At 44.5% G+C, this 21313-nt stretch overlaps 1 protein-coding gene across 5 annotated transcripts in view; it reads right to left on the bottom strand.

Moving 5' to 3' along the window:
* Positions 1-20282, bottom strand: part of ANKRD11 (ankyrin repeat domain 11) — a 39484-nt gene extending 19202 nt beyond the window's left edge. Inside the window, exons 1-8 of one of the 5 annotated variants that reach the window (XM_078868548.1) lie at positions 20239-20282; positions 11016-11202; positions 9436-9577; positions 7446-7529; positions 4096-4293; positions 3637-3840; positions 2684-2826; positions 406-553 (exon numbers count right to left, since the gene is read on the bottom strand). In XM_078868548.1, coding sequence (XP_078724674.1) covers positions 406-553; positions 2684-2826; positions 3637-3840; positions 4096-4293; positions 7446-7529; positions 9436-9577; positions 11016-11144 — 1048 coding nt within the window. In that variant the 5' untranslated portion in view covers positions 11145-11202; positions 20239-20282. The other 4 variants (XM_078868546.1, XM_078868549.1, XM_078868550.1 and 1 more) reach the window with 4 other exon arrangements.
* Positions 20283-21313: the final 1031 nt, after the last annotated feature.

The raw sequence follows: 21313 nt of genomic DNA, 5'->3' as shown, positions 1-21313 counted from the left end.
ATTGAAGGCTGCCTCTGATCACATCATGTTATTGCTAATAAACCACAAGTTTAATTATATATATATACCACCAATAAACATTTTATACGTGGCAAAGGCATATGCAGTTGATAAACATGGTTGGTATTCTTTATTTAAAGTAGACGAGATTACTTATTTGCAAATTAAACGTTGCAAATTACGTCTGCGCAGGCAAAGTTATGAAGTATAAATTTATCATGTACAGCGTCTACCACGTGAACTCTTGGTGTTGACCTGTAGGAACCAAACTACCCACACACCCCGGGCACCTCCAGCCAGATAAGAGGCAGTTGGCCGTATGGCCCAGCGGCACAGCTATTCTATGCGCAGAAAATTTCGCGCTTCTGCCTTTCAGCCGCGGATGTCGTCGGCAGAGGTACAAACCTGCAGAGCTGTCTTCGGTGGCAGACCACGACAGCTCCTTGCGCAGCAGCTTCTCCACCGTGGTCGAGCACGCGACATCCACGGGACACTCCCCCTTGGCGTTCTTCTGGTAGGGGTCAGCGTTGTACCGCATCAGCAACCGTACCACCTGTGGCAGACGTGACATGGACGGGATTGCTCACTTCCGCCGCACAGCAGGAGGCGAGCGGCGAGTCTGCGCGTGGGCCGCCCATTATTTTGTTTACCACTTCCGTCCGCGCCTCTTTCCCACACGTGAAAAAATTGTCTTCCACAAAACCGGTCACTGAGGCCACTTGAAGTGTCGAACGCCGCTGGCACGAGGTCACGGGGCAGACCCAGGTGCCACGGGTCAACTGACTGAGATGATATATATACACACACACATTTTCAAAGGCACCACAAAATTAATTTATTGCAGATGGCTCCTACCTATTTGGTCGAAATTAAGAGGGTACAAAATGGTAACGAGACGCGGATAATTCCGAATTGGTTTAGGGTTTCTCTTAAAATATTCTTCTGAAAATAATTTGTCCAGAAGATCCATTGCTTGCTGGACTTAAATGTAATACACGCACTTCCTTTTCTAATTGTTTTCTTTGTAACTTGTCCATTTTAAAGATAATATATTTCTGACAATATTTTCATTTTTACAAATATTTCTTTCATTTAAATTCGGTTCATGTGCAACATGATAAATAACGATACAGTCCTTAATGCTCATTTTACCAGGTGAATAAACTATTGAGGAATCAAGTCTCTTTTATAAAGAAGATCTGGGGAAAAAAAAAACACGAGAGAAATAAGGAAATGAGGGAAAACAAAAACAGATGAAAAAGTACACACTGTTGCTCATTTCGCCAATTCACTGCATATTGCTAGAATGTGGTTGAATGGGCACAAAACAACAGGAAACAAACATCTGTCGTCATACCTCCTCGTGTGTTAATCACACAAACACACTGCCCGTCGCAATAAGTGGAAGTGTCCGTAATCCATTTAGGGTTTAATGCCATTTATTCGTGTAACTACTTTTGGGGCTTGGCCACGGTGAGAAGCTCCTGTCTGGTCCTTACTCTAACCCTTCCTCGCTCAGGGCTACGTTTTTTTTGGGAAAACACAAAGATGTGGAAGCTTTAAGTGGTAGACTCGAAAATGGTCAGTGTTTTCCGATTTGAGAGAAAAGCTTGTTTTAAGCCAATACACCACAGAAGGAAGTGATGGAACACATTTTTACACAACTGAACTGCAGTTTTACGCAAGTATATAGCATGGTGTAGAATTACACAAATGTTATTTGAGTGCCACGATCACCAATCTTCTCTATTCACATCAATTAATTAGTCATTCCACTGAAATGATTGGTAATAATGGCACTGGCATGAAAGGGGAACTAACTGCGAGAAATGGAGACTGCGTAACCCAGCAGTCGTGAATTAACTCGGTAATGTTCACGTAAGAAAGCGATGTTTAGCAGAGTTAGTTTCTCCTTCTGTGTGTCAAATCATTGCATATTGAGGAGTCACATTTTAAAAACGGATCCTGGGACTTCCTTGTCAGGACATAACTAGCTACATTCAATTTTGTGTGGTTTGCATACCAAATTACGTGCACCCACTGCCACGGTCAATCAGTGTAAACAAGGTTTGCATCAACAAGGGTGTCCCATCTTGTTTATGCACAAACCACCTTGTGTGTATGTGTATCGGGCAGCAATTCTTAAAATCTTCATTCTGTGGAAATTTCATGAAGGGGTAATAAAAAATAAATTCCTGGTCTCATATTTATCATCACTCTTATATTGTTTCTTTTTTTATACAGTTTTGCTTTCAACATGAGCATAATTTCAACATTAGCATGTCATTGCTGTAAAATAACTATCATTGCAAATGATCCATTATCAGACAAATAAATTTCTGAGCATAACAATGGATTTTATTTCAAGCCTCAAACCAGGGTTATATTGCCTACCAAGGGTGTAATGATGCACTAATATGGATCCTATGCATCCATTTGTGTATGTAACAATCTATCATTTTCAATATTACATACCATCTATATTACCCCTGCCTCCACTAGAGAACAGACCAAATCGGACCGACTCCAGAACAAAATTGTGATGATAAAAATGGAAGAGGGACATCTCACTACAGGTCTAATTCCGTGTCTGAATGCTGCCCACTTAAGTACTGAGAAGCAAGCAAAAATCGCGGCCACTGTAACTATTGGACATTTTATTTTGCCGTGCGTCAGATCTTACGCCCAGGTATCCGTTGCTGGCGGCATCGTGGAGTGGGGTGTCATCGTCCAGGCCGCGGGTGTTCACGTCCGCCCCAGCAAGGAGCAGCTGCTTGGCTACAGCATAGTAGCCATGGTTACACGCCTCGTGCAGAGGTGTCCAGCCTGCAGGGTGGTGAGGGAGGGTGAAATATATACTTTTTTATGACCCACACAAACGTCTGGTTTCCTTTACATGATACTCATTGCTTTAGACGTTTACTACCTATTATCATCATTATTATTGTATGCTGTCATTATCCTGTGACGAAAGAACCTATTTCAGGTTGTAGCAGTCGCCAAGCCATCAGTGAGGCCGTTTGAAATGCTCCTCCAGGTGGCGTGACCCATCGCCCCTAGCCACATCGAGTGCTGTCCGTGAGAGCACTAGGCTGAGCGTGGATCCCACACACGGTCAGGTTTTGTTCCAGATCTCCTCTTGACACTCGACCACAGCACAAGGTAAACTGGAACGCCCCGTTGAAGACGAGCTACCTGCCCAAATAGGGCTCAGACGGCGGTGTAGGATGTCGTTCTCTCGGTTTGGGAGACTGGCGCAGGATATGGCACGGTGACATTTGTGACGGAGTCAGACCACTGGATCCCAAGGATGACAACGCATATGGAAATCTTCGAGGCACTTGGTGTTGGACACCAGTCTCCAGGTCTCCGACAAAGAGCAAGCCACTCAGGAGAGCCATGCATAGCCCTAGACAGCCATGGGTGACACGTGCAATTAAAATGAGAATTCTCTCAATTTACTACCTTGACACAAAGGACCCATTCTGACAAAATAAATTCGTAAACATTGGTTAACCACCCATTAACGTTCATGTTCCTTTTGCTCAGCTGCTAACAATGCGCCGTTATCAAGGTTCCGCTTGCAATCTGAAAAAAAAACGGTGTGAATATGAGTCCGTGAACAAGCGTCGTCACCTGCGAAGTCCTTGACGTTCACGTCAGCACCGCGCGAGATGAGCTCACGGAGTTGCCGCACCTCTCCCCGGATGGCGGCCATATGCAGCGATGTCTCTCCGCGCTCGTTGCGCTTGTTCACTTTGTCCTTGGGCCGCGCTGCACCCGTCGACCCTTTGCGCTGCCCCGTCGCCGCACCCGGGGCGCCGTCCTTCGCCACGCCGTCTATTAGCGGCAAAGACACGCGAAAGGATACCAAGTGCTTCTACTTCGCCCCCCACCCCCAACAATTCCTCAACTCAATTGTGAACGAAAGATCACAACAGTGGTCTAATAATACATTAAGCTCCATCATTATGTGCAGCTGAACGTTGAGGCCTTATCACAAATACACATCCGATGCCCTCCTATTGCAGGGTCCTTTTTGTACAACCAGAGGTATTCACTTTGCAGACCACGTGCATTCCAGCCATCACTAACCTGGACTGTTGGTACTTTCGGCAGTCATCTGTAGGAGCAATGCCATCTGCTGGCGCTCCGACAATGGATAGCCGAGGCGCAGGCCGGGCGACTGGCTCAGAAAGGCGCCCAGTTTTCGGCCACCACCGCCGCCCGCTTCCTTGCGGGCACTGCCCGAGTCTTTCCTCATCCGCTTGCGCTCAGGAGGCGCTGGCTTCTCTGCGATGCAAACACAGGCACGTGCGAGTGTGAGTGTGCGCGCGCATGTGTTGTGCGAGGAGAGCTGGAGTGTGTGTGTGTGTGCGAAAGAGAAGGCGTGTGTGCACTGTGCATATGCAATGGTCAGAATTATATGTTAAAAATACCCTTTGCACAATTATAACGGTTTTATAGCATGAAACATTCCGTGCCCTTTATACCAAGAAATAATGCTATAGGGTGTTCTTTTCATTAGTGTATTGTATATTTCCATGCTTACATGTATTATTTATATATATTAAAACCATGCTTAAATTCCAACACTAAAATTACAAAACAATGAAAATACATTACTATGAACACCTACCATTCAGTCTTAAATTGCCTGTAGCCATAACACCCAGAGTCCTTGCTTTTATGTCTTGTCATTCACCGATGCAAATTGGTCGCGTGAATGTCTCAATAAGGTATCCTAGGGTCGCTTTCCAACACTATCCTTGTGTGCAAGCTAGGATTACATGCAATGCATCTTGTGCAAATATGATATTAAATACAACAATATCACGGATCACATTTTAGACATCCGACTCCTCCTTGAGCACTCTATTTAACCAAATGGGATAGTAAAGCGGGTGGCCCTTCACCAGTTCCACACTACCAAGGATATGCCGTGTCTCAACCACGAGAGCGCCTTCTAAATATTTTATTTAAAAAAATTACACGTGACAAAGTGTGAAATATAAAACCCAGAGACCTGCATTATCTCAATGTCAATTGCAAACTTGAGCTCTGGGGCACGATGTGAATGGTCGGTGGGGGTCCGACGACCATTCATGAACGCAATTGGTTTGCTGACGGGGCATCCCAGAAAGACAGTGCAGCAAACCTACATCCAAGCTGGGCCACAGCTACCCCCACCCCCACACTCGCTTCTCTGCTGCATCCACTCTCTTCTCCCAGCATGCCCTACCTCACACCCACTCTTCCCAACCCCACGCTTCGGCCCCATTCCATCCTCTCAAACTCTCCCACCCCCCACTCCATTTCCTGATGAACGGGTCACGCGCTCGCATGCGCCGACAGAAGCCCCAGAGCCCAAAATAGCTGCAGCGGCTGTGCTGTGCGCGCGCGCTCGCCCACTCGCTCGAGTGCCGCTTTTGATTCCTCTGGGACACGTTGCCGACTAGGCCGTGCCTAGCAGTGTACATTCAATATTTACTCCACCGAGCAGCTTGCAGATGGACAAACACACTGCTGTTGTGCCGATTGAGACAATTAAACTCTTTACCGCAATTTGGTACATATACAGCTCTTTTTTACGATCACAAACAGTAAACATTGCAAAAGAACACTCTTGTATGTCTTCAGCTGGGGCCATGGAACTAAAGTAATAATAGGAGGAAAGAGAAGGGAAAGAAAACCTTCACATGTGTACACGATTTCCAAACCACTAGAATCACTCACAATTCAAGGCTGTGCCAAAGGCCCAACCACAAAACTCAACGGATATCAAGCAAAAACATAAACCTACCATGTCTTACCAAGTCAATTTGCAGACAGGAAAAACCCAACGACCTTTAAACATAACCGACTCTTTCAGTGACTGCCAATACATATAGGCCATACAGTATGGAAATGAAATGTCGAATAATGATGCTTTTTCAAGATAATAGAATAACATTCCTGAGATTTTTTTTGCACAGCATTACCTCGAGACGGATATTAAAATCTCGTAATTGGTTATGAGACAAAGCACACCGGCATATTATCACCAAGATCCATACCTTGCTGCTTATACAGAGAATGCATTATTCATAGTACAATACCCTGACAAACACCCAGAAAAAATGTCAATGTGCATCGTGAATCTCAGGCACATGAGCAGCACACAAGAGCACATGGAAGCACTTAATATGCCACTTACAGCTGGGCAAATTTTTCCTAGGCTGGACTAAAACCTCTGGCAATCAGTGAGCACCATCTCATTAATAGACGTCTGCAGACAAAATCAGCTCACTACTTCCTGTCGTGATCAGGCGATCCGTACATCTGTATTCAGCAGAGACGGCGGCGTAGAGAAGGCCAACCTACAAACCCATCTCTTATCAGCTCTTAATGAAATAATAAAAGAACAGCAGGAGTTGGGTCTGCAAATAAACAACTGTGTACTTTAAAGCATCGCATGAAAACGGTAGCCTGCAAATGCTGAATTTTGAACATTGAAAGAGGAGTTCAAGCAACACGAAGACGAAACTCCACCGCATTCAGCAGAACCAAGATGCCCACCAATAATACATATTTTGGTGTAACAATTTTTAAACCCTTTAAAACAAAACTCAAATCACTGATTGTAGATATTTTGGATAATCTACATGGCAAAATCCTTGCATCAACGGAATACCAAGTTACAATTTCATGGCTTGGGAACAAAATAAAAGGCGTAAATAAAACTGCAATTCAGAGTACAACAACAATAGCAGTGAGTGGTTCACAACAATCAGGCAAATATACAGGGTCCTCGAAATACGGGCAAAATATAGTGCCCCGGGCATAACCGATTAACAAAACAGTATTGTTTCCAAGAAAGACCACATTTGACCCATTTACAGCTTGTAACGTTATTTGTCTTGAAAATTTCACAAAATAAATAAGGCTGCATAGCAGCAATGTAAAGATACACCACTGAAACCACCAATAATCAGAATCTATATTTAGACTGTGGAGAAATCCGATGAGCTATGATGCTCTTTTTCACAGACGTCCAGTGTGTCCAATCACCAGTTCTAAAACTAAATCCAATGCTACAGTGGTTACAGTGCAGTTCAGTAGTAATCTGACACTGCCCAACACTTGACTTTTCTGCACAACAAGGGAGATGCATTGCTTTGTAAACAGTTAAAACATTTTGCTTCGGGAGTGCAGGCTTTCAAATGTTTTTTCAAATTTTTTAAGGGTTCCCCATCTCCCCCCCCCTCTTTAATACCTCATATGCAGGACGTAACATGTCTGCTCCAATTATTTCGAGGACACCGCATTCGCAAAACCACAAAAGTCCCAATATTGCGATAATTAAAGCAGCGTGGGCTAATGAAGGCACTGGAAAGGCGAGGAAATGCGACCGTGAATATGGATAAGGGATTGGGGGGGCCAGTCAGTGTCCGCGATCAAAGTACCTGTGTGCGTTTTGTAAGACGGCGAAGAGATGTTAGAAGTCGAACGGTCGAGCCACGAATCGTTCGAACGTTCACAGTCAGAGTCTGGTCATCACACGGAAGGTTTCGAAATGGGGGGGAGGGGAGGATGGACAGATGTGTGGAAGGAGGTGGTGAGAGTGCATAGGGAAGGGTGGGGGATGGCGGCGGGGGGGGGTATGGGGCCGAGGTGAGGGAGAAGTGTGGGATAGGGAGGGGGGTGTGGGGCAAGGGGTGGGAATGAAAGCAACACAAAAAACCCAAAAACCAAAAAACCGGTGAATGTCTAGGAGTCCATACAACTGTGCGCCCCAAAGCAACTGTACCAAAAAATGTCTGGAAATCATGTTTGCGAAAAACACAACTCGTGGTGGACTCAAATTCTCACGCGACCCGCGTTTAAAAATAATGTTTGTGCACATTTCACTTGGCAATGGTTACATGATGCAACGCGTGGCTTAAAACGGCAACATTCTAACAAACATCAAAACAGCCATTCGCCGAGCAAGACATCAAGCTCGCTGCGTGTTTCGGCGAATGCCTTTCGGCAAATCGATGTAAACAACACACCAGGAATTGACCACAACCTCGCGACGTGGGTCAACCAGGTTGATCAAAGGTTATCTTGTGCAGGAGACGAAATCCACCAAATCTAATTTACATTACTAGTATGGCGGTCATCTGTTATTGTCAGAGGTCAGGTAGAAAATGTATAAACAACTATTTTCCATCTGTTAAGACTAATGGTGCTTCCTTGCTGCTCTTCACCCTAATGCATCCTGTGGAAAGCTCAACTGTTATTACACTTTTTCTTGTATCCTGCCCAACACTTAGGTCTAATGTTTACTTTGAACTTCTAAGCACTTGCGGTTGTTCGTATTTATAACCATGTTTTTTCTAACGAAAAGGAAAACCAGAAAGTGAATAGGAAATAAAGAAATAAGACCACTGAAATTACTGGGAAGAATAAGATTACAGGGCCTGATGGCGCAGGCCTGCAACGAGCACTTTTAAAAAAAATTTCCACATTGCTGTTGCCCATTACGGTATACCAACGTACAGTATATCTATAATTTGTTCATGGACATAGAGGCCTGGAATGGGTCATAAAACAGACAACATCCCATCGTGTGGTCACACGACTGGCATTCTACAAAACCACAAAAGCTACCAAACTGGGTTAAGAAATATCAGCTTCGCGATATACAACCACAACTTATTCCAACTTCCTTTCAGATCTATATCAAAGAACGGTCCGGCCTGTATTTTCTTTTTCATCTTCTTTCTTCCATTTTAGACAGTGTTACAGTGCAGCAGGCTTTTTTTTCCCTCCATATCCTGCCGGCTATAAGTACAACATTGCTCAGTAGAGTTGTGTAAAAAATATAAACGGAGGCCATTACCTTGCCAACATAGCCATTCAAGTTAAGCTTAAGAAAGCACCATCACATATAAAAGGAACAACTTAAACGTTCTAAACTTATGTCCATAGGCCAGAATCAACAGATGACACACAACAATGACTACTTATCTACATGTCAGAAGCTCTACATTGAAACTGAAATAGCCATCAAAATAACCTCTTTGAAAAGTTAAATTGCAGTATGTAATGTATGCCGGTTTCACCATGGTGCAATTCCCGTTCTGCATACCAATGTGTGCTTTGCTTTGTAGACAACAGCACGCCAATGGATAAGCAAATGTTGTTGTGGCTTGAGAAGGGGCACTTGCAGAGATTAATAGAAAACCTGCAAAGCATGCCAACATCCCTGTACAACACAATTTTTGATGCAGCTCCCACACTCGGGGGAAAACTCAACAGATTTCAAGCGCATTCGTATGATGAAATCGGTTCAACCGTGAATTGCCACTGGCGGTAGAGAACAGTCATGTGCAACTCGCAGGCATTCCCGCAGGCCCAAAAGCTGAAACAAGCTCTCGTTAAGCCGAGGCTTTTGAGTGCAACGGTTACCAGAATCAGAGTTGTTGTGCTGGTGACTGTTAGGGCTGCTGGCGAAAGGAAGCTTGCGTTTGGATGTTTTATCTTTCCCATCCTTTTCCAGTTCACCACGGTCCAACTTGGGTATCCGGTTTTCGCCAGCTTTCTCCTTATCCTTAATAATTAAATGAACGTTTAACAGAGTTACAATGAAAAACAACCTTGTACAATAATTACAAACGTCATCGCACAGTAGAGCTGTTATAATAAAAAAATCACACTACATATGACTATGAATGAATTGTTAACTTTGAGGGTTAAAGACATTTGTATGATAAGTGAAGTTATTAGTAACTTGACAATGTTATTAAACACTCAAGACTTGGTACATTATGCAAATAATCATTTTAGTTCCAGAAGAGGTGCATTGTAGTCCGCTGATCTTAGGTCACCATCAAAATGAATTTGAGCAAAAATTGCCATCTGACTGTGGACTGGTTTCATCCTTTTTAGGACTTATCAGTACAGCATGTTGATCAATGCTCAACGCTGTAGAGTCTGCCTCTAGAAAACATTTTGATTCCTCACTTCCACACCATAGGGAGATTGTGCATTTTTTATGTTGTGATTGGGTTTTTATAATAGTTTACAGATTCGATTAATGTTATTTATCACACCACTCTCAAAGCAAGTTACAAAATTATAACATCACAAAATGATGCCAAAAGCGAACATCAAATTGTAGAACTGGCGTTGGGATCCAAATCTGTTCAAAGATATATTTTAAAATACATTAAAAGCACACACTGTCGAGTTGATATATTGCTCGTGTGGGCCATATATCTTAACATAAAAGATAGCGCTGTCAAGTAGTGTGCATGGCGATGCAATGATAGTGTAATGATATGCAACTTCAGGGTTAGGCCTCCATCCCTTTAGCAAAGGCACACAACAATAGCTTCAAATATATTCAGTTACTCATGACCTCAATATGCATTCATTTCATAGGGTTGTTTCCGAAGCTTCAGTTACACACACCGATATAATACATTCGACTAATCAGAGTTTAGTAGCTTGTAGGATATATTTGTTTAAACAATAAGAACTTTAAAAAAACGAGACATAACCCTCAATGGTTTGAAAGGCAAGAAGCAACGAGCGAGCATTCGGGTAGAGACTCACCAGAGTGAGTCTCTACACCAGGAATTCATTTTGGCTGCACTGTCAGGGCCGGTTGATCTGGGCTGGGCAGTAGGGAAAAGTCCGGCAGAACTGGTTCTGGTGAGAATGCAGGGGGGCTTCTCAGTCTGCCACCCGTGGGGGAGGGGCAGGGGTTAGGACTCGAGTGGGTACAGAGGCCAATTCAAATTGTTGGAAATCCGAGCTTCCTCGCCTGAAACTCAACCGCAATCACTGGCGTGGAAGTTCAGTGCATGAGCCATCCCTCACCTCCTCTTTTCGTATGCGGCGCAATTTGCCAATAAGGCTGGTTAGTGGCTCACTTTGTTCCTAAAAAGCTCTCTTTAAAAAAAAAGATGCTGGTTTGGCCGCATACTCATGAGCCATAGAAAATGGATTAGTGACGCTTTGCAAGGTAATTTGCCGAGTCTCACCTTCTTGTTCTGTTTTTCCATAATATTGCTGTTGGTGCTGGGTGCCTTTCCCAGAGGTTTTTCCACCATGTTGCTGTGGCTTGCTGCGCTCTCAGACTGTGTAGTCCTTGAGAGGCCAAACTTGGGCATCTTCCAGCGATCGCTTCAGCTGCCGGACTCACACGTCCGCAACATCATTGTCCACCGTCTGTCAGAATGGCGAATGATGAAGAAAAAAAAATATGGGTGCTTAGTGCCAAATTCACGGGCAATCGCAAAAACACAACCCCTTACCACCAGTGCTCTCAATACATTCCCAGGGCAAATATGATGAGCATTTTTACTGTACATCTGGTCAAATGTTTAAATCTTTTGTCGGCTGTCGTTTCAAGTTGTGGAAGCCTTCGATAACCGAAATGAACCACCTTAAAATGGGCCCCCCCTCCCTCTGCTCTCTCACTGCAATAATTTACCATCCAATTGAAATGCCACATTTCTCAAAGACCCCATGGAAATTTAGGCACGCACCCATTATAATAATGTGGGTAAACTACGCTGGCTCTGTAACGACAGCGTATTTGGCCAAGGATAAGTGCAGCTGCAGAATGCAAAGCATAGTAGAACATTTGAATGGCTTCATAAAAAAAGCTGAACAAAATTGTTTTAATTAAAAAATATACTGTGAACCTTTAATTCTGTAACAACAGAGCGCGCTGGCATTTTACTTGAAAATCCGTTACCTCTCTCAGAGAGAGATACTGAGCATTCACAACATTGATTTTTTTCCCCCTCCAGAACTTACTTCCTAGAGACACCACCGACCCGGGGTCTCTAGACAAACGGTGTTTTTCATTTGTTGAGCCCGGGCTAATTAAAGGTAGAGAAAACAGCAGCGGGTTTTGTAAGGTCTCCAGACTCGTTCGTGTCAATGAACGTAAGGGGGGGGGGTAAACGTGTGTTTTGAATGAACGGCGATGACGCACAATCCCATGGAGGCCAGGCCACAATTCGCAAGGCCATGCTGTAAACGGCACTGTACACGTCTCGCGGTGGCTCAAATTGATAAATCGAACGCATGATAAAATGTGCGCAGATATTTCGTGCGAATGCCAACAACACAAACGGTGAGAGGCCCTACTAAAATAACAGTAAGAGCGTATTTTTCCTTGTTATTCTATTTTGATTACGTTCCTAGAAATATGGAGACAGAGAGGGAAAGGAACGGTAGATGCGGGTTTTCACATTACTGCTCACAAGCATTGACTGTAAATTCAGGCACAGGCTCTCTTGATCTCCACTCTGCACACAGTCTCCTTGGGAACTGCCCTGGCTATACAGAACACGACGATGCCTGCCTGCCTCTTTGTCAGTCGTGTTTTGGGCAAGGTAATTTCATGTTTTAGTGCTCCACGACATTCTATAATGTATAGATCTTAAATTAAAACCCCAACTTGCCACTACGTCGTGACCTTAAAATACACACACACACACCCTGCACTGTACGTGCCATTATTAAAACATAAAAGCACACTCCTACACACACAGTATATATATACAAACAAGCACACACAAAAATACTGTACCGACATGTACTTTAAGGGTGATTGGATCTGTAAGTGTGATATTAAAAGCACATTCAATGTTATTTGTTTCAAAATATCATGGTAACTCCTATAGTCAAATGCTTGTATTATATTACATTAGCACTGTAAACAAAATGGGTCAGACCGGTTTGCATTTTAGCACCTCGCTCTCAAATCTATTCACCTATCTCCTATATACATACTAGGATAACGCAGTGCATTTCAAGGGTTTAAATACAGTATGTCGAAAAAGGAATACACTATGACTTAAGCTATAAGCTTCTACAACCGCGATTTCCATACGAACTTTCTGTAGAAATGTAATTTACTGCACAAATTCAGACCTTATTTCCATACAGACAAAACCTTCAAGAACACAGAAGAGGCCTCCATTAATCCTTCCAGGCCTTGACACTCCCCGAGGCCTTCTGTGTACCTAAAAACACCGACCTTGAATGAGCAAGGCTCCAAACACACAACATACACTAAAACTGTCATTTACCATTCCCACATATTTTAAGCTCCAATGGCTGAGGCTTACATCTAACGCGACAAGCAGAAACTGCATTCTGCCAGCCAAAACAATGTCAACATCAACCACAATTGATCACATCCAACGAGAGTGTGAGACTTGACGGTAACAAACTTTCGTCAATGTGAATATCCCACCACCCCTAGGACCGTTGCAAAACGAATCCAGGTCTGTAAATGCAACCTCTCGGCTGAGTAGAGATAGATTATTTTTCAATGAATATTTGATTCTTCAGCTCATGATACGTGCATGAAATTGTGTGTGTGTGTGAGGATAGATGTGTTACTTATTCGTATATATTCTATGTAATGTGCTCATGTCACCACATCTGCAAGCCACTGCGGCCACTATACTTTTCACGACAATGCAAATAAAAATAATCGATTCTTGAATTGAATCACAAACGAACCATAGCAATTCATTAATTTACGGGGGTGGGGGTATAGCATCATTCCACCCATGATATTTTACCCTCCTAGTTTATTGACAAGAACCTCACAAGATCGATCCAATTACGTTGCTTTAACATGTACAGAGGTATGGCATATGTTTTTGTGAACATATAAGATGATGCAATGTTGTGTACAGAAGTGAAGAGAGAGGCGGTAAAGAGCTATGTTTCTGAATGGCATACTTGGATATAAGACACTCGATCAAAGTGGATTTAAAGTGGTGAAACTTATTGATTAGTCTTGATTTTAATGATAATAAAGATTAATACAGAGGCCACAAGATGTTTGCATTAGAGTATAAGCATTTCTTTAGAAAGATGTTTAAAAAAATACAACTCGGGTAAAAAGTAGGTTAACGATGTAACAGAATTCTTTCTGGAATATTCTCAGCTATTTCGCAATTTGTGTCTGGGGAAACAATCAACACTGTACAACTATTTTAGCCTTTGACCCTACACTATTCCCAACAAAGCATTCAAAACGGTACATGGCGTTCCATTCTGCCGAGGATTATAATATCCACCACTTTATTTGGAATTAAAATTAGCTTATTCCTCGATAACTATTCCTGATCAGCTTTATGTGAAAACGCAACAAAGGCTGCCTTGGAGAAATAATACGTTGTCTACGTAATCTTTTCTATGAATGTGCGTGCCACCAATGTGAAATTTACCACACATTTAAACTCCAAACACACCACTACAGCTCCAAGGAACGCTTCATAATCTTCAGTTTTATGTAATCTATTGAGAAGAGAAGTTTGGCTGTTTTTATTTTCTTTGCAAAATCTTAACAAACCGGGTTGTAACGCCATGTCATTAGTGCAGTAAAAGTTCCAAATCATGCATTCGACCACCTACATTGGGAGTTCTATTGCAGTTAATTAATGAAACCTCCCCCCCCCACTTTCAACAAAGGACAATATTTTACTAAAATCTGATATCTTAATAGTAGGAAATAGCACATACATACTACAGTAAACTGGTGCGCAAAATATCTCATCTTAAAAGCACATCACATGATGTTACAGATTTCCTGAGTTTGTTTACGTAATGAAAACTGTGGCAGGAAATTGCAATTTAGCTTACTTGGTTAAGCCAAATAGAAATATTTATTCAGGCTTTCGAATATTTCCCTTAAGAACAAATGGCACAATGTAGAGATGTGTTTTTAAAAGTACTTTTGTCTTTAAAACAACCCCTTTGTTTTAATTCCAAGCTTTCTTCAGTGTGGAAAACTGAACATCACCGCCAGCCTTTAGGAAGGCAACGGAGAGAACATGTTAACGCTTCACGTTGTTGTTTATCTAGGAGGCTGCATATTTTATAAGGACTGTGATATGGTTGGTTTAGAACTGTTCCATAACCCACATCTTCTTATCTGTGTGACCATTACTCTGACTAAACTTCGAAGCCACCGAAATATTAATTGCTTTCATTAGCAAACAGAAATGACATTAATTTCAGTGTTATTATACCAGTTACTTCCAGGGAAGAGGGTTTTTGATGGCTTTGCTAAATATTTTCAAACCTAATTTTCACTTTTAAAGTGATATTTTAATGTTTAGCAGTCTGTGATAAAAGCAAATGGATGCTGTCATCCTTAAGGGCACCACAGACAGGATGTCTTCTGCATTGTCCACACTGAAGGCAATACTTTTATTTTAACTTGCATTGGCAACATTAAACAAACCAAATTACAGTTTTCAGCTTCATAATGATATATGCCTACATGATCAATTACATTATTTACCATCAAATAGATGCAGTATTTCACTTTTAGAACATATACCAAAAAGATCAATTGTGTAAAACAAGGGACAAAATGCATGGTGATGTGTGGACAGTTTTCAATGGGAAGTCCTGACGACAACAAGACTGCTACACTGAGTAAACACGATAAATGGCAATGTGCAGTACCTGTAAAAGTCAACTCTACGTTCAGTAAAGTCTGCCACGTTTAAATGCTACTGTACAGTGAGACACCAATCACCTATCTACTGTACGGATTGCTTCGATTTCCTTGTGGCACCCACACTCTTTCCAAAATAAACTTTATATGATGGGCAGCGAGGATATAAACTGCTGTACACTCACATTAATGGTGATGAAGACGTTTTAAAATACATCAAATACACAAAAATGTTGCCCATTACCTTTTATTCTATTTAAAACTACTATGCTAACAGTGGCCGTAATGGCAAAACTTATTAAACAATTAGACTGCACTCTTCCAGAAAGAAAAAAGTACCTTCTCTCTCCTTGATAGCACGCTGCTAAATTTAACCGAAACACTAAGAGAAACAATTAAATCACGATGACTCTAGGTACAAGACAGATTAAAGCTTTCCGGAATGCGGCCTTGTACAAGCAGACAGAGCTTCTAGTCAACAAGACTGGCTTTATAACGGTAGCTCATCTCTCATCTTCCATCCAGAGGCTACTCTCGGCCGAATACAGGGGGGGCCACCACCAGGAAAACATCAGCCCTGACGTGTGCCTCGAATCGTAAGCTCAGATTATAGAAGCCATGCAAGCTGCCATGTGGGTAAATCCTGATGGAGAAAAAACCCTGTCAACTCTAGATGTCGTCTCATGTGGAGTAAAGTTCTGCAAGCTGTCCTACATATCATAAAAAGGTCCAGACAGCAGAATAGGGCTTTACACTTTAGCATTGCTTGCAAACTTGCATTTTCGATACAAGTTATTGTCGATAGGGATTCATTACCTGGTTAATAAAAGAACAGTCGGCTTGATTCTAGTACTATATGCTTTGAGCACATGGCGAATTGAGCAAGGAAATCTTAAAAGTCTTGCCACAAAACCAGTAGTAACACTATAACGAAAAGCCGAAATCATGGCCGAGGTTCAATCTTTCGAAAAACCTACACTGAAGAAAACCTTCCTTTTTGAACATTTCAAAGCATATTTTTGAATCTTGAAAAATGCATGTTTAATCCATTTAAAAAAAAACAGACGATGCATCAGGAGTTTCAGTACAACATTACAAAGCAAGCCCAACACTGCACAGAACTGTATTGAAATGAAACAATGGAGAACACTGTATGCACAAATGTGCAATCACTGAAATGTTCTCGTGGAATGCTAAACGCGTAAATGCAAGTTTCGCTAAGCGAAGGCGGGCAAAATAAATACGGGGCACATATGTGTACGGAATTCTTCATCAACATGAATGTTAACATGAGGGCCAAATACCAGCAAGTTGCTATTGAAGTAGCCAGTAATAGTATTGTTATCATGCCATGGCAGTGCTTTGCCTAATCGTACAAAGGAGGGCTCAACACGGGTATAGCGACTGTGTGCCCTCCGTTCCTCATGGACGTGTTGGGCCTACTCAGCAACAACCGCAGTACGAATCCTGACTGCTGATAATGGATGCACGTAGCCTGGATTACAGCCACACTACCGGGCCTCATTCGACCTCTGTTGTACCCCCCCCACCTTCATTCCACGACCACTGCCGTTTCCCCAAGACTACGAAATAACAGTGCAGCAGCACGTAATGTGGGTTACAAAGAGTAGAGATCTATCTAGATTTGTTCAGAGTGCTGCAAGTTTCCTGCCAAGGCTGTGCTTGTGCGTCATTCTATTTAAAAACAAAGGTGCTATGAACAGCTGCAGCACCGCACACAAAAAACCGATGCGGCTGGTGTGTTAATGCTGCTGCCATCTCACTGTACCAAACTTGAATGTCAATGTTGCATAACGGACCTGTATCTTACCAAAAAAAAAAATCACACCGCTGCACACAACGTTCACAATATTTACAAAAGCAATGCACAGTTAAGGTGGGAGACATTCTTACACGCTAAAGATCTCTACACGGCTCATCGTTATGCATTTTGCAAAAGCTTAACAAGCATACAAGGACATGGTTGTATGGGACAGAAAACGGTGCAGGGCATTGAGACATAAATGCTGCTTTCTACATACTATAAAGTTCGTTGGCAGACATTTTAAAAAAGCTGTTAATGTGTAACACCAATGCCATTAAACTGGGACAAACAGTTACTGTACACAAACGAGATACTGTACTGCCTTTTGACACCTAAGTTTATGGAACAAATATAAGGCATGTATGGAAAACTGGGTGTAGCGATTCATTTTTTGCTTCACGTGTGAACCAATAATTGGTTCAAGTGCTGAAGGTTTTATAGCCCGTGTACAAGTTACTGCCTGCAACAGAAAATCCACTGGCATGCAAAAATCGCACGTATTAAAGTTCAGCTGAAGACAGAAAAACCCTCAAGTTTATTCTTTCACAAAGCATGGCAAACTGAAAGTCTCAAAACGGAATACATTAGGACCAATTGCCTGGAAAACACAATCGAAGACCAACTCTCAACTTGAATTCTGTGCATTAAAAAGCACCTTCCCATCTAACTAAATGTTGTTATTTTTAAGACAATGAGGCACGGTACTTGTATTTTCAGCGACCAAGTACTTCCGTGGTCTTGAGGTTTTGTGTGATTCTGCAATCGTTCGAGGTGTAAATATATCACGATTCCACAGGCCGGCATTGAAAGTCAAGGGGCAGGATTCATGTTTGAAAGATAACCTACGAATGAAAGTCATCCTAGCAAATAAAGAGCGGTGCTTTAGCGCCAAATAAATTGTTCAGACAGGGCCCTAGATGCTTTGTACCTCTCCTATGCATTAGCAAACTGAATTTTTAAGAATACAAATGAAAGTGTCTGTGAGAAAGTCCCACTGCGATGCTATCTAAACCAGTGAATGCATGCTCGTTAAAACACAACCATAGCAAATAAAAAAACACGTTTCTGAAGGAAAGCTGTTCAGTATTTTTTCTGTTTGTTTACAATGCTGCACACACAACAGAGGCAATATAAGATTCCAACATTACATGTGTGCGCTTTAGAGCTACCGTTAAACGATGACAACACGTACTGTATGGGCCTTCCACACTCCATGCCATCCTGCCAACATGCCAAAACGTGACAGCGTTCCACTTTACATCCCATCACACGAGGATGACCATCTAAGAAGCACTGCAGCACCCACAAAGGCCCCGATAAATCTATTCAATCCGGTCAACATGATGAAACGAGAAAATTACCACAACGGTGATCTCAAGGATCTCCACTTTAATAACACGGTGGCGCGGATAATAAAAAAATCCAGGCACCAGACCCAACAAACGAGCCGGCTGGAAAAATCATCATTCGTTGACCTTTGCGCGTTAACCTATCTGGAATGGCTCAAAAACGTCTCAATCCTCATATCATGTATACGCACAACCCCTTTGTAAATCCACTGCTGGATGAGGGCCTTCCCAAATCGTGCTGTTCGTAGGGAGGATTACCATACTTCACTAAACTGGCCATCACAATGAGCCACGGCAAAGAAAGAGCCCTCTCACATAGCAAGCATTGCACGACTCAGAGACAACCTCAAAAGGAACCAACACTGCCCCCCCCTTTTATGTCCACACCGCGCCGGTGGTCGACAGCTGCCTGCTGCTAATGCAGTCGCTTGCTGTGGCTTCTGATGTTCACATAAACGCCACCTTCAATCCATAAAAAATAAATAAAAACGTCGCTTAAAAATAGCAGCCACCACCATCACCACCATCGGATACTTCGCCGCGGCAAAGCACGAAGAAAAGTGCGCATTGCCTACCCAATGCTTCGACCCCGTTCCCGTCTAAACATCTCTCTCATACTCCACGACCGGCCTCACGATATCGCTTTTCTCCCTCGACTTTAATAAGAGGTCGTGCGACGTGGACGGAGGAGAGAGAGACGGAGACCGATAGACACCAACACCACCACGAATCCCGGGCCTAGCGAACCCCCCCAACACCACCACTTCCTTCACAACAGCCAAGGCCTCATCGCCAGCCGCGCTCACAAACAAATCGTCAACAAACGCGGTCCTGGCGCTGTCAAAACACAACCCCGAGTCGTCGGCGAGTACAAACAACATCTTAACGTCGCTTCTGATGCGACAAAAGCGAGATTTGTGTCTCTTTTAGTCGTTCCCGTCGCCTCGCTCCCCGTCTGTGTGTTGCGGGCAGGGCCTAGTCGTGGCGACAAGCCTCGGACTTGCCATCTTTTCCTGGCCGCGACGCTCCGCCGCTCGGCGCCCTCCCGCCGTCTCTCCTCCTCTTCTTCTTGTTTAATTATTTAACATCTTATGTTGATTCCGTCTTTATTTTTTTACATTATTCTCTCGTATTATCGCGCTGTCTCTCGTTGCTTTAGTTGACGCGGTCTCTACCCCCCCCCTCCTCCTCTCTCACACACAACAACCACCAACCCCCCCCCCGCGCGCTCCCCCACTTCTGTTACTCCTCCTCCCCCCAACACCACCTCTTCACCATCACCAACCTCCAGCCCCCCTTCCTCCTCCTTTCGCAGAAAACGTAATAAAAATGTAGAACGCCGATGACAGCGCGGCGCAGGGCGGCGGCAACAACAGCAGCAACAGCAGCAAGGCAAAACAGTAGCAGCAGCAGCAGGCAACACCACCACGCCGTACCCTTCTCGCTCCCGAGGCGCGGCCGCGACGCGAGTTCCCGCGACGGGAATGGGGATAAAAACACACGCGCGTACACGCACGCACGCACATACACATAGAGACGCGCGCACGTACACACACGCACGCACACACGCACACACCACCACCACCACACACCGTAATCAAACGCCATCCGACTCCACTCTCACCGCCGCGACGACCCGACGACTACGGCACGAGCCTCGTGATTGGTCCGCCGGACGTCACGGCGGGGCCACGATGTAACGACCGCTCCGATTGGATGATAGCCTCGCAGTGGGCGTGACTAATCAACCCCCCCCCCCCCTTATTCTCCCCTCCCCCCCATCGAGTACGTAAATAAATTATTAAATGCGGGGAGGGGGGGTGGGGAGGTGGGGGGTGCGGACGGGAATGGGGGTGGGGGAAGAGGGGAGGGGCTGATGCGTATGGGGCGGAGGGGGGTTTACACAACAGATAAGGTGGGGGGTGGGGGGGGCGTAGATGCCGTCTATTGGTTGACGATCCCGTCACGTGACGGACGAGGAGGCGGGATACGCGCTGCCTACCAATGAGGGTCCTGCGCACTAGGGGGGAAGTAAGGCAGGGAGGGCGCGCGCTTGGCGGAGGGGCGGGGCCATTGTGTAGGTATGGGTTGGAGGGGAGGCGGGTGGATGATGTGGGGGGTAGGGTACGGGTGGGTGGTGTGGGGGGTTCGGGTGGGTCGTGTGGTGGGGGGGTGGGTGGTGTGGGGGGGTAGGGTCCGGGTGGTGATGTGGGGGTTGGGGGTGGGTGGTGCGTGTGGGGAGGTAGGGTGTGGGGGGGTAGGGTGTGTGTGGGGGGTGCGGGTGGGTGATGTGGGAGGTAGGGTGCGGGGGGGGGTATGGTGCGGGTGGGTGGGTGGTGTGGGGGGTAGGGTGCGGGTGGGTGATGTGGTGTGGGGGGGTAGGGTGCGGGTGGGTGATGTGGGGGGTTGGGGGCGGGTGGGGTGTGTGGGGGGGTAGGGTGTGGGGGTGGTGTGTGTGGGGGGGTTGGGGGCGGGTGTGTGTGGGGGGGTAGGGTGGGGGGTGATATTGTATCGTCTCGAGTCACGCGACGATGACGTAATGGTCGGGGCGGACGCGCAACCGCGCGCAAGCGAGCGGGCTTGAGAGGGGAGGGGGCGGGCTTGAGAGGGGAGGGGGCGGGCGGTGTTTGTGTGAAGGGGTTGAGGAGGTTTATGGGGAGGGGCTGT

Source organism: Lampetra fluviatilis, chromosome 26, assembly GCF_964198595.1.
Source record: "Lampetra fluviatilis chromosome 26, kcLamFluv1.1, whole genome shotgun sequence".
Lineage (NCBI taxonomy): Eukaryota > Metazoa > Chordata > Hyperoartia > Petromyzontiformes > Petromyzontidae > Lampetra > Lampetra fluviatilis.
The sequence above is the reverse complement of the archived record's forward strand: the minus strand, read 5'-3'. Positions and strand labels throughout refer to the sequence as shown.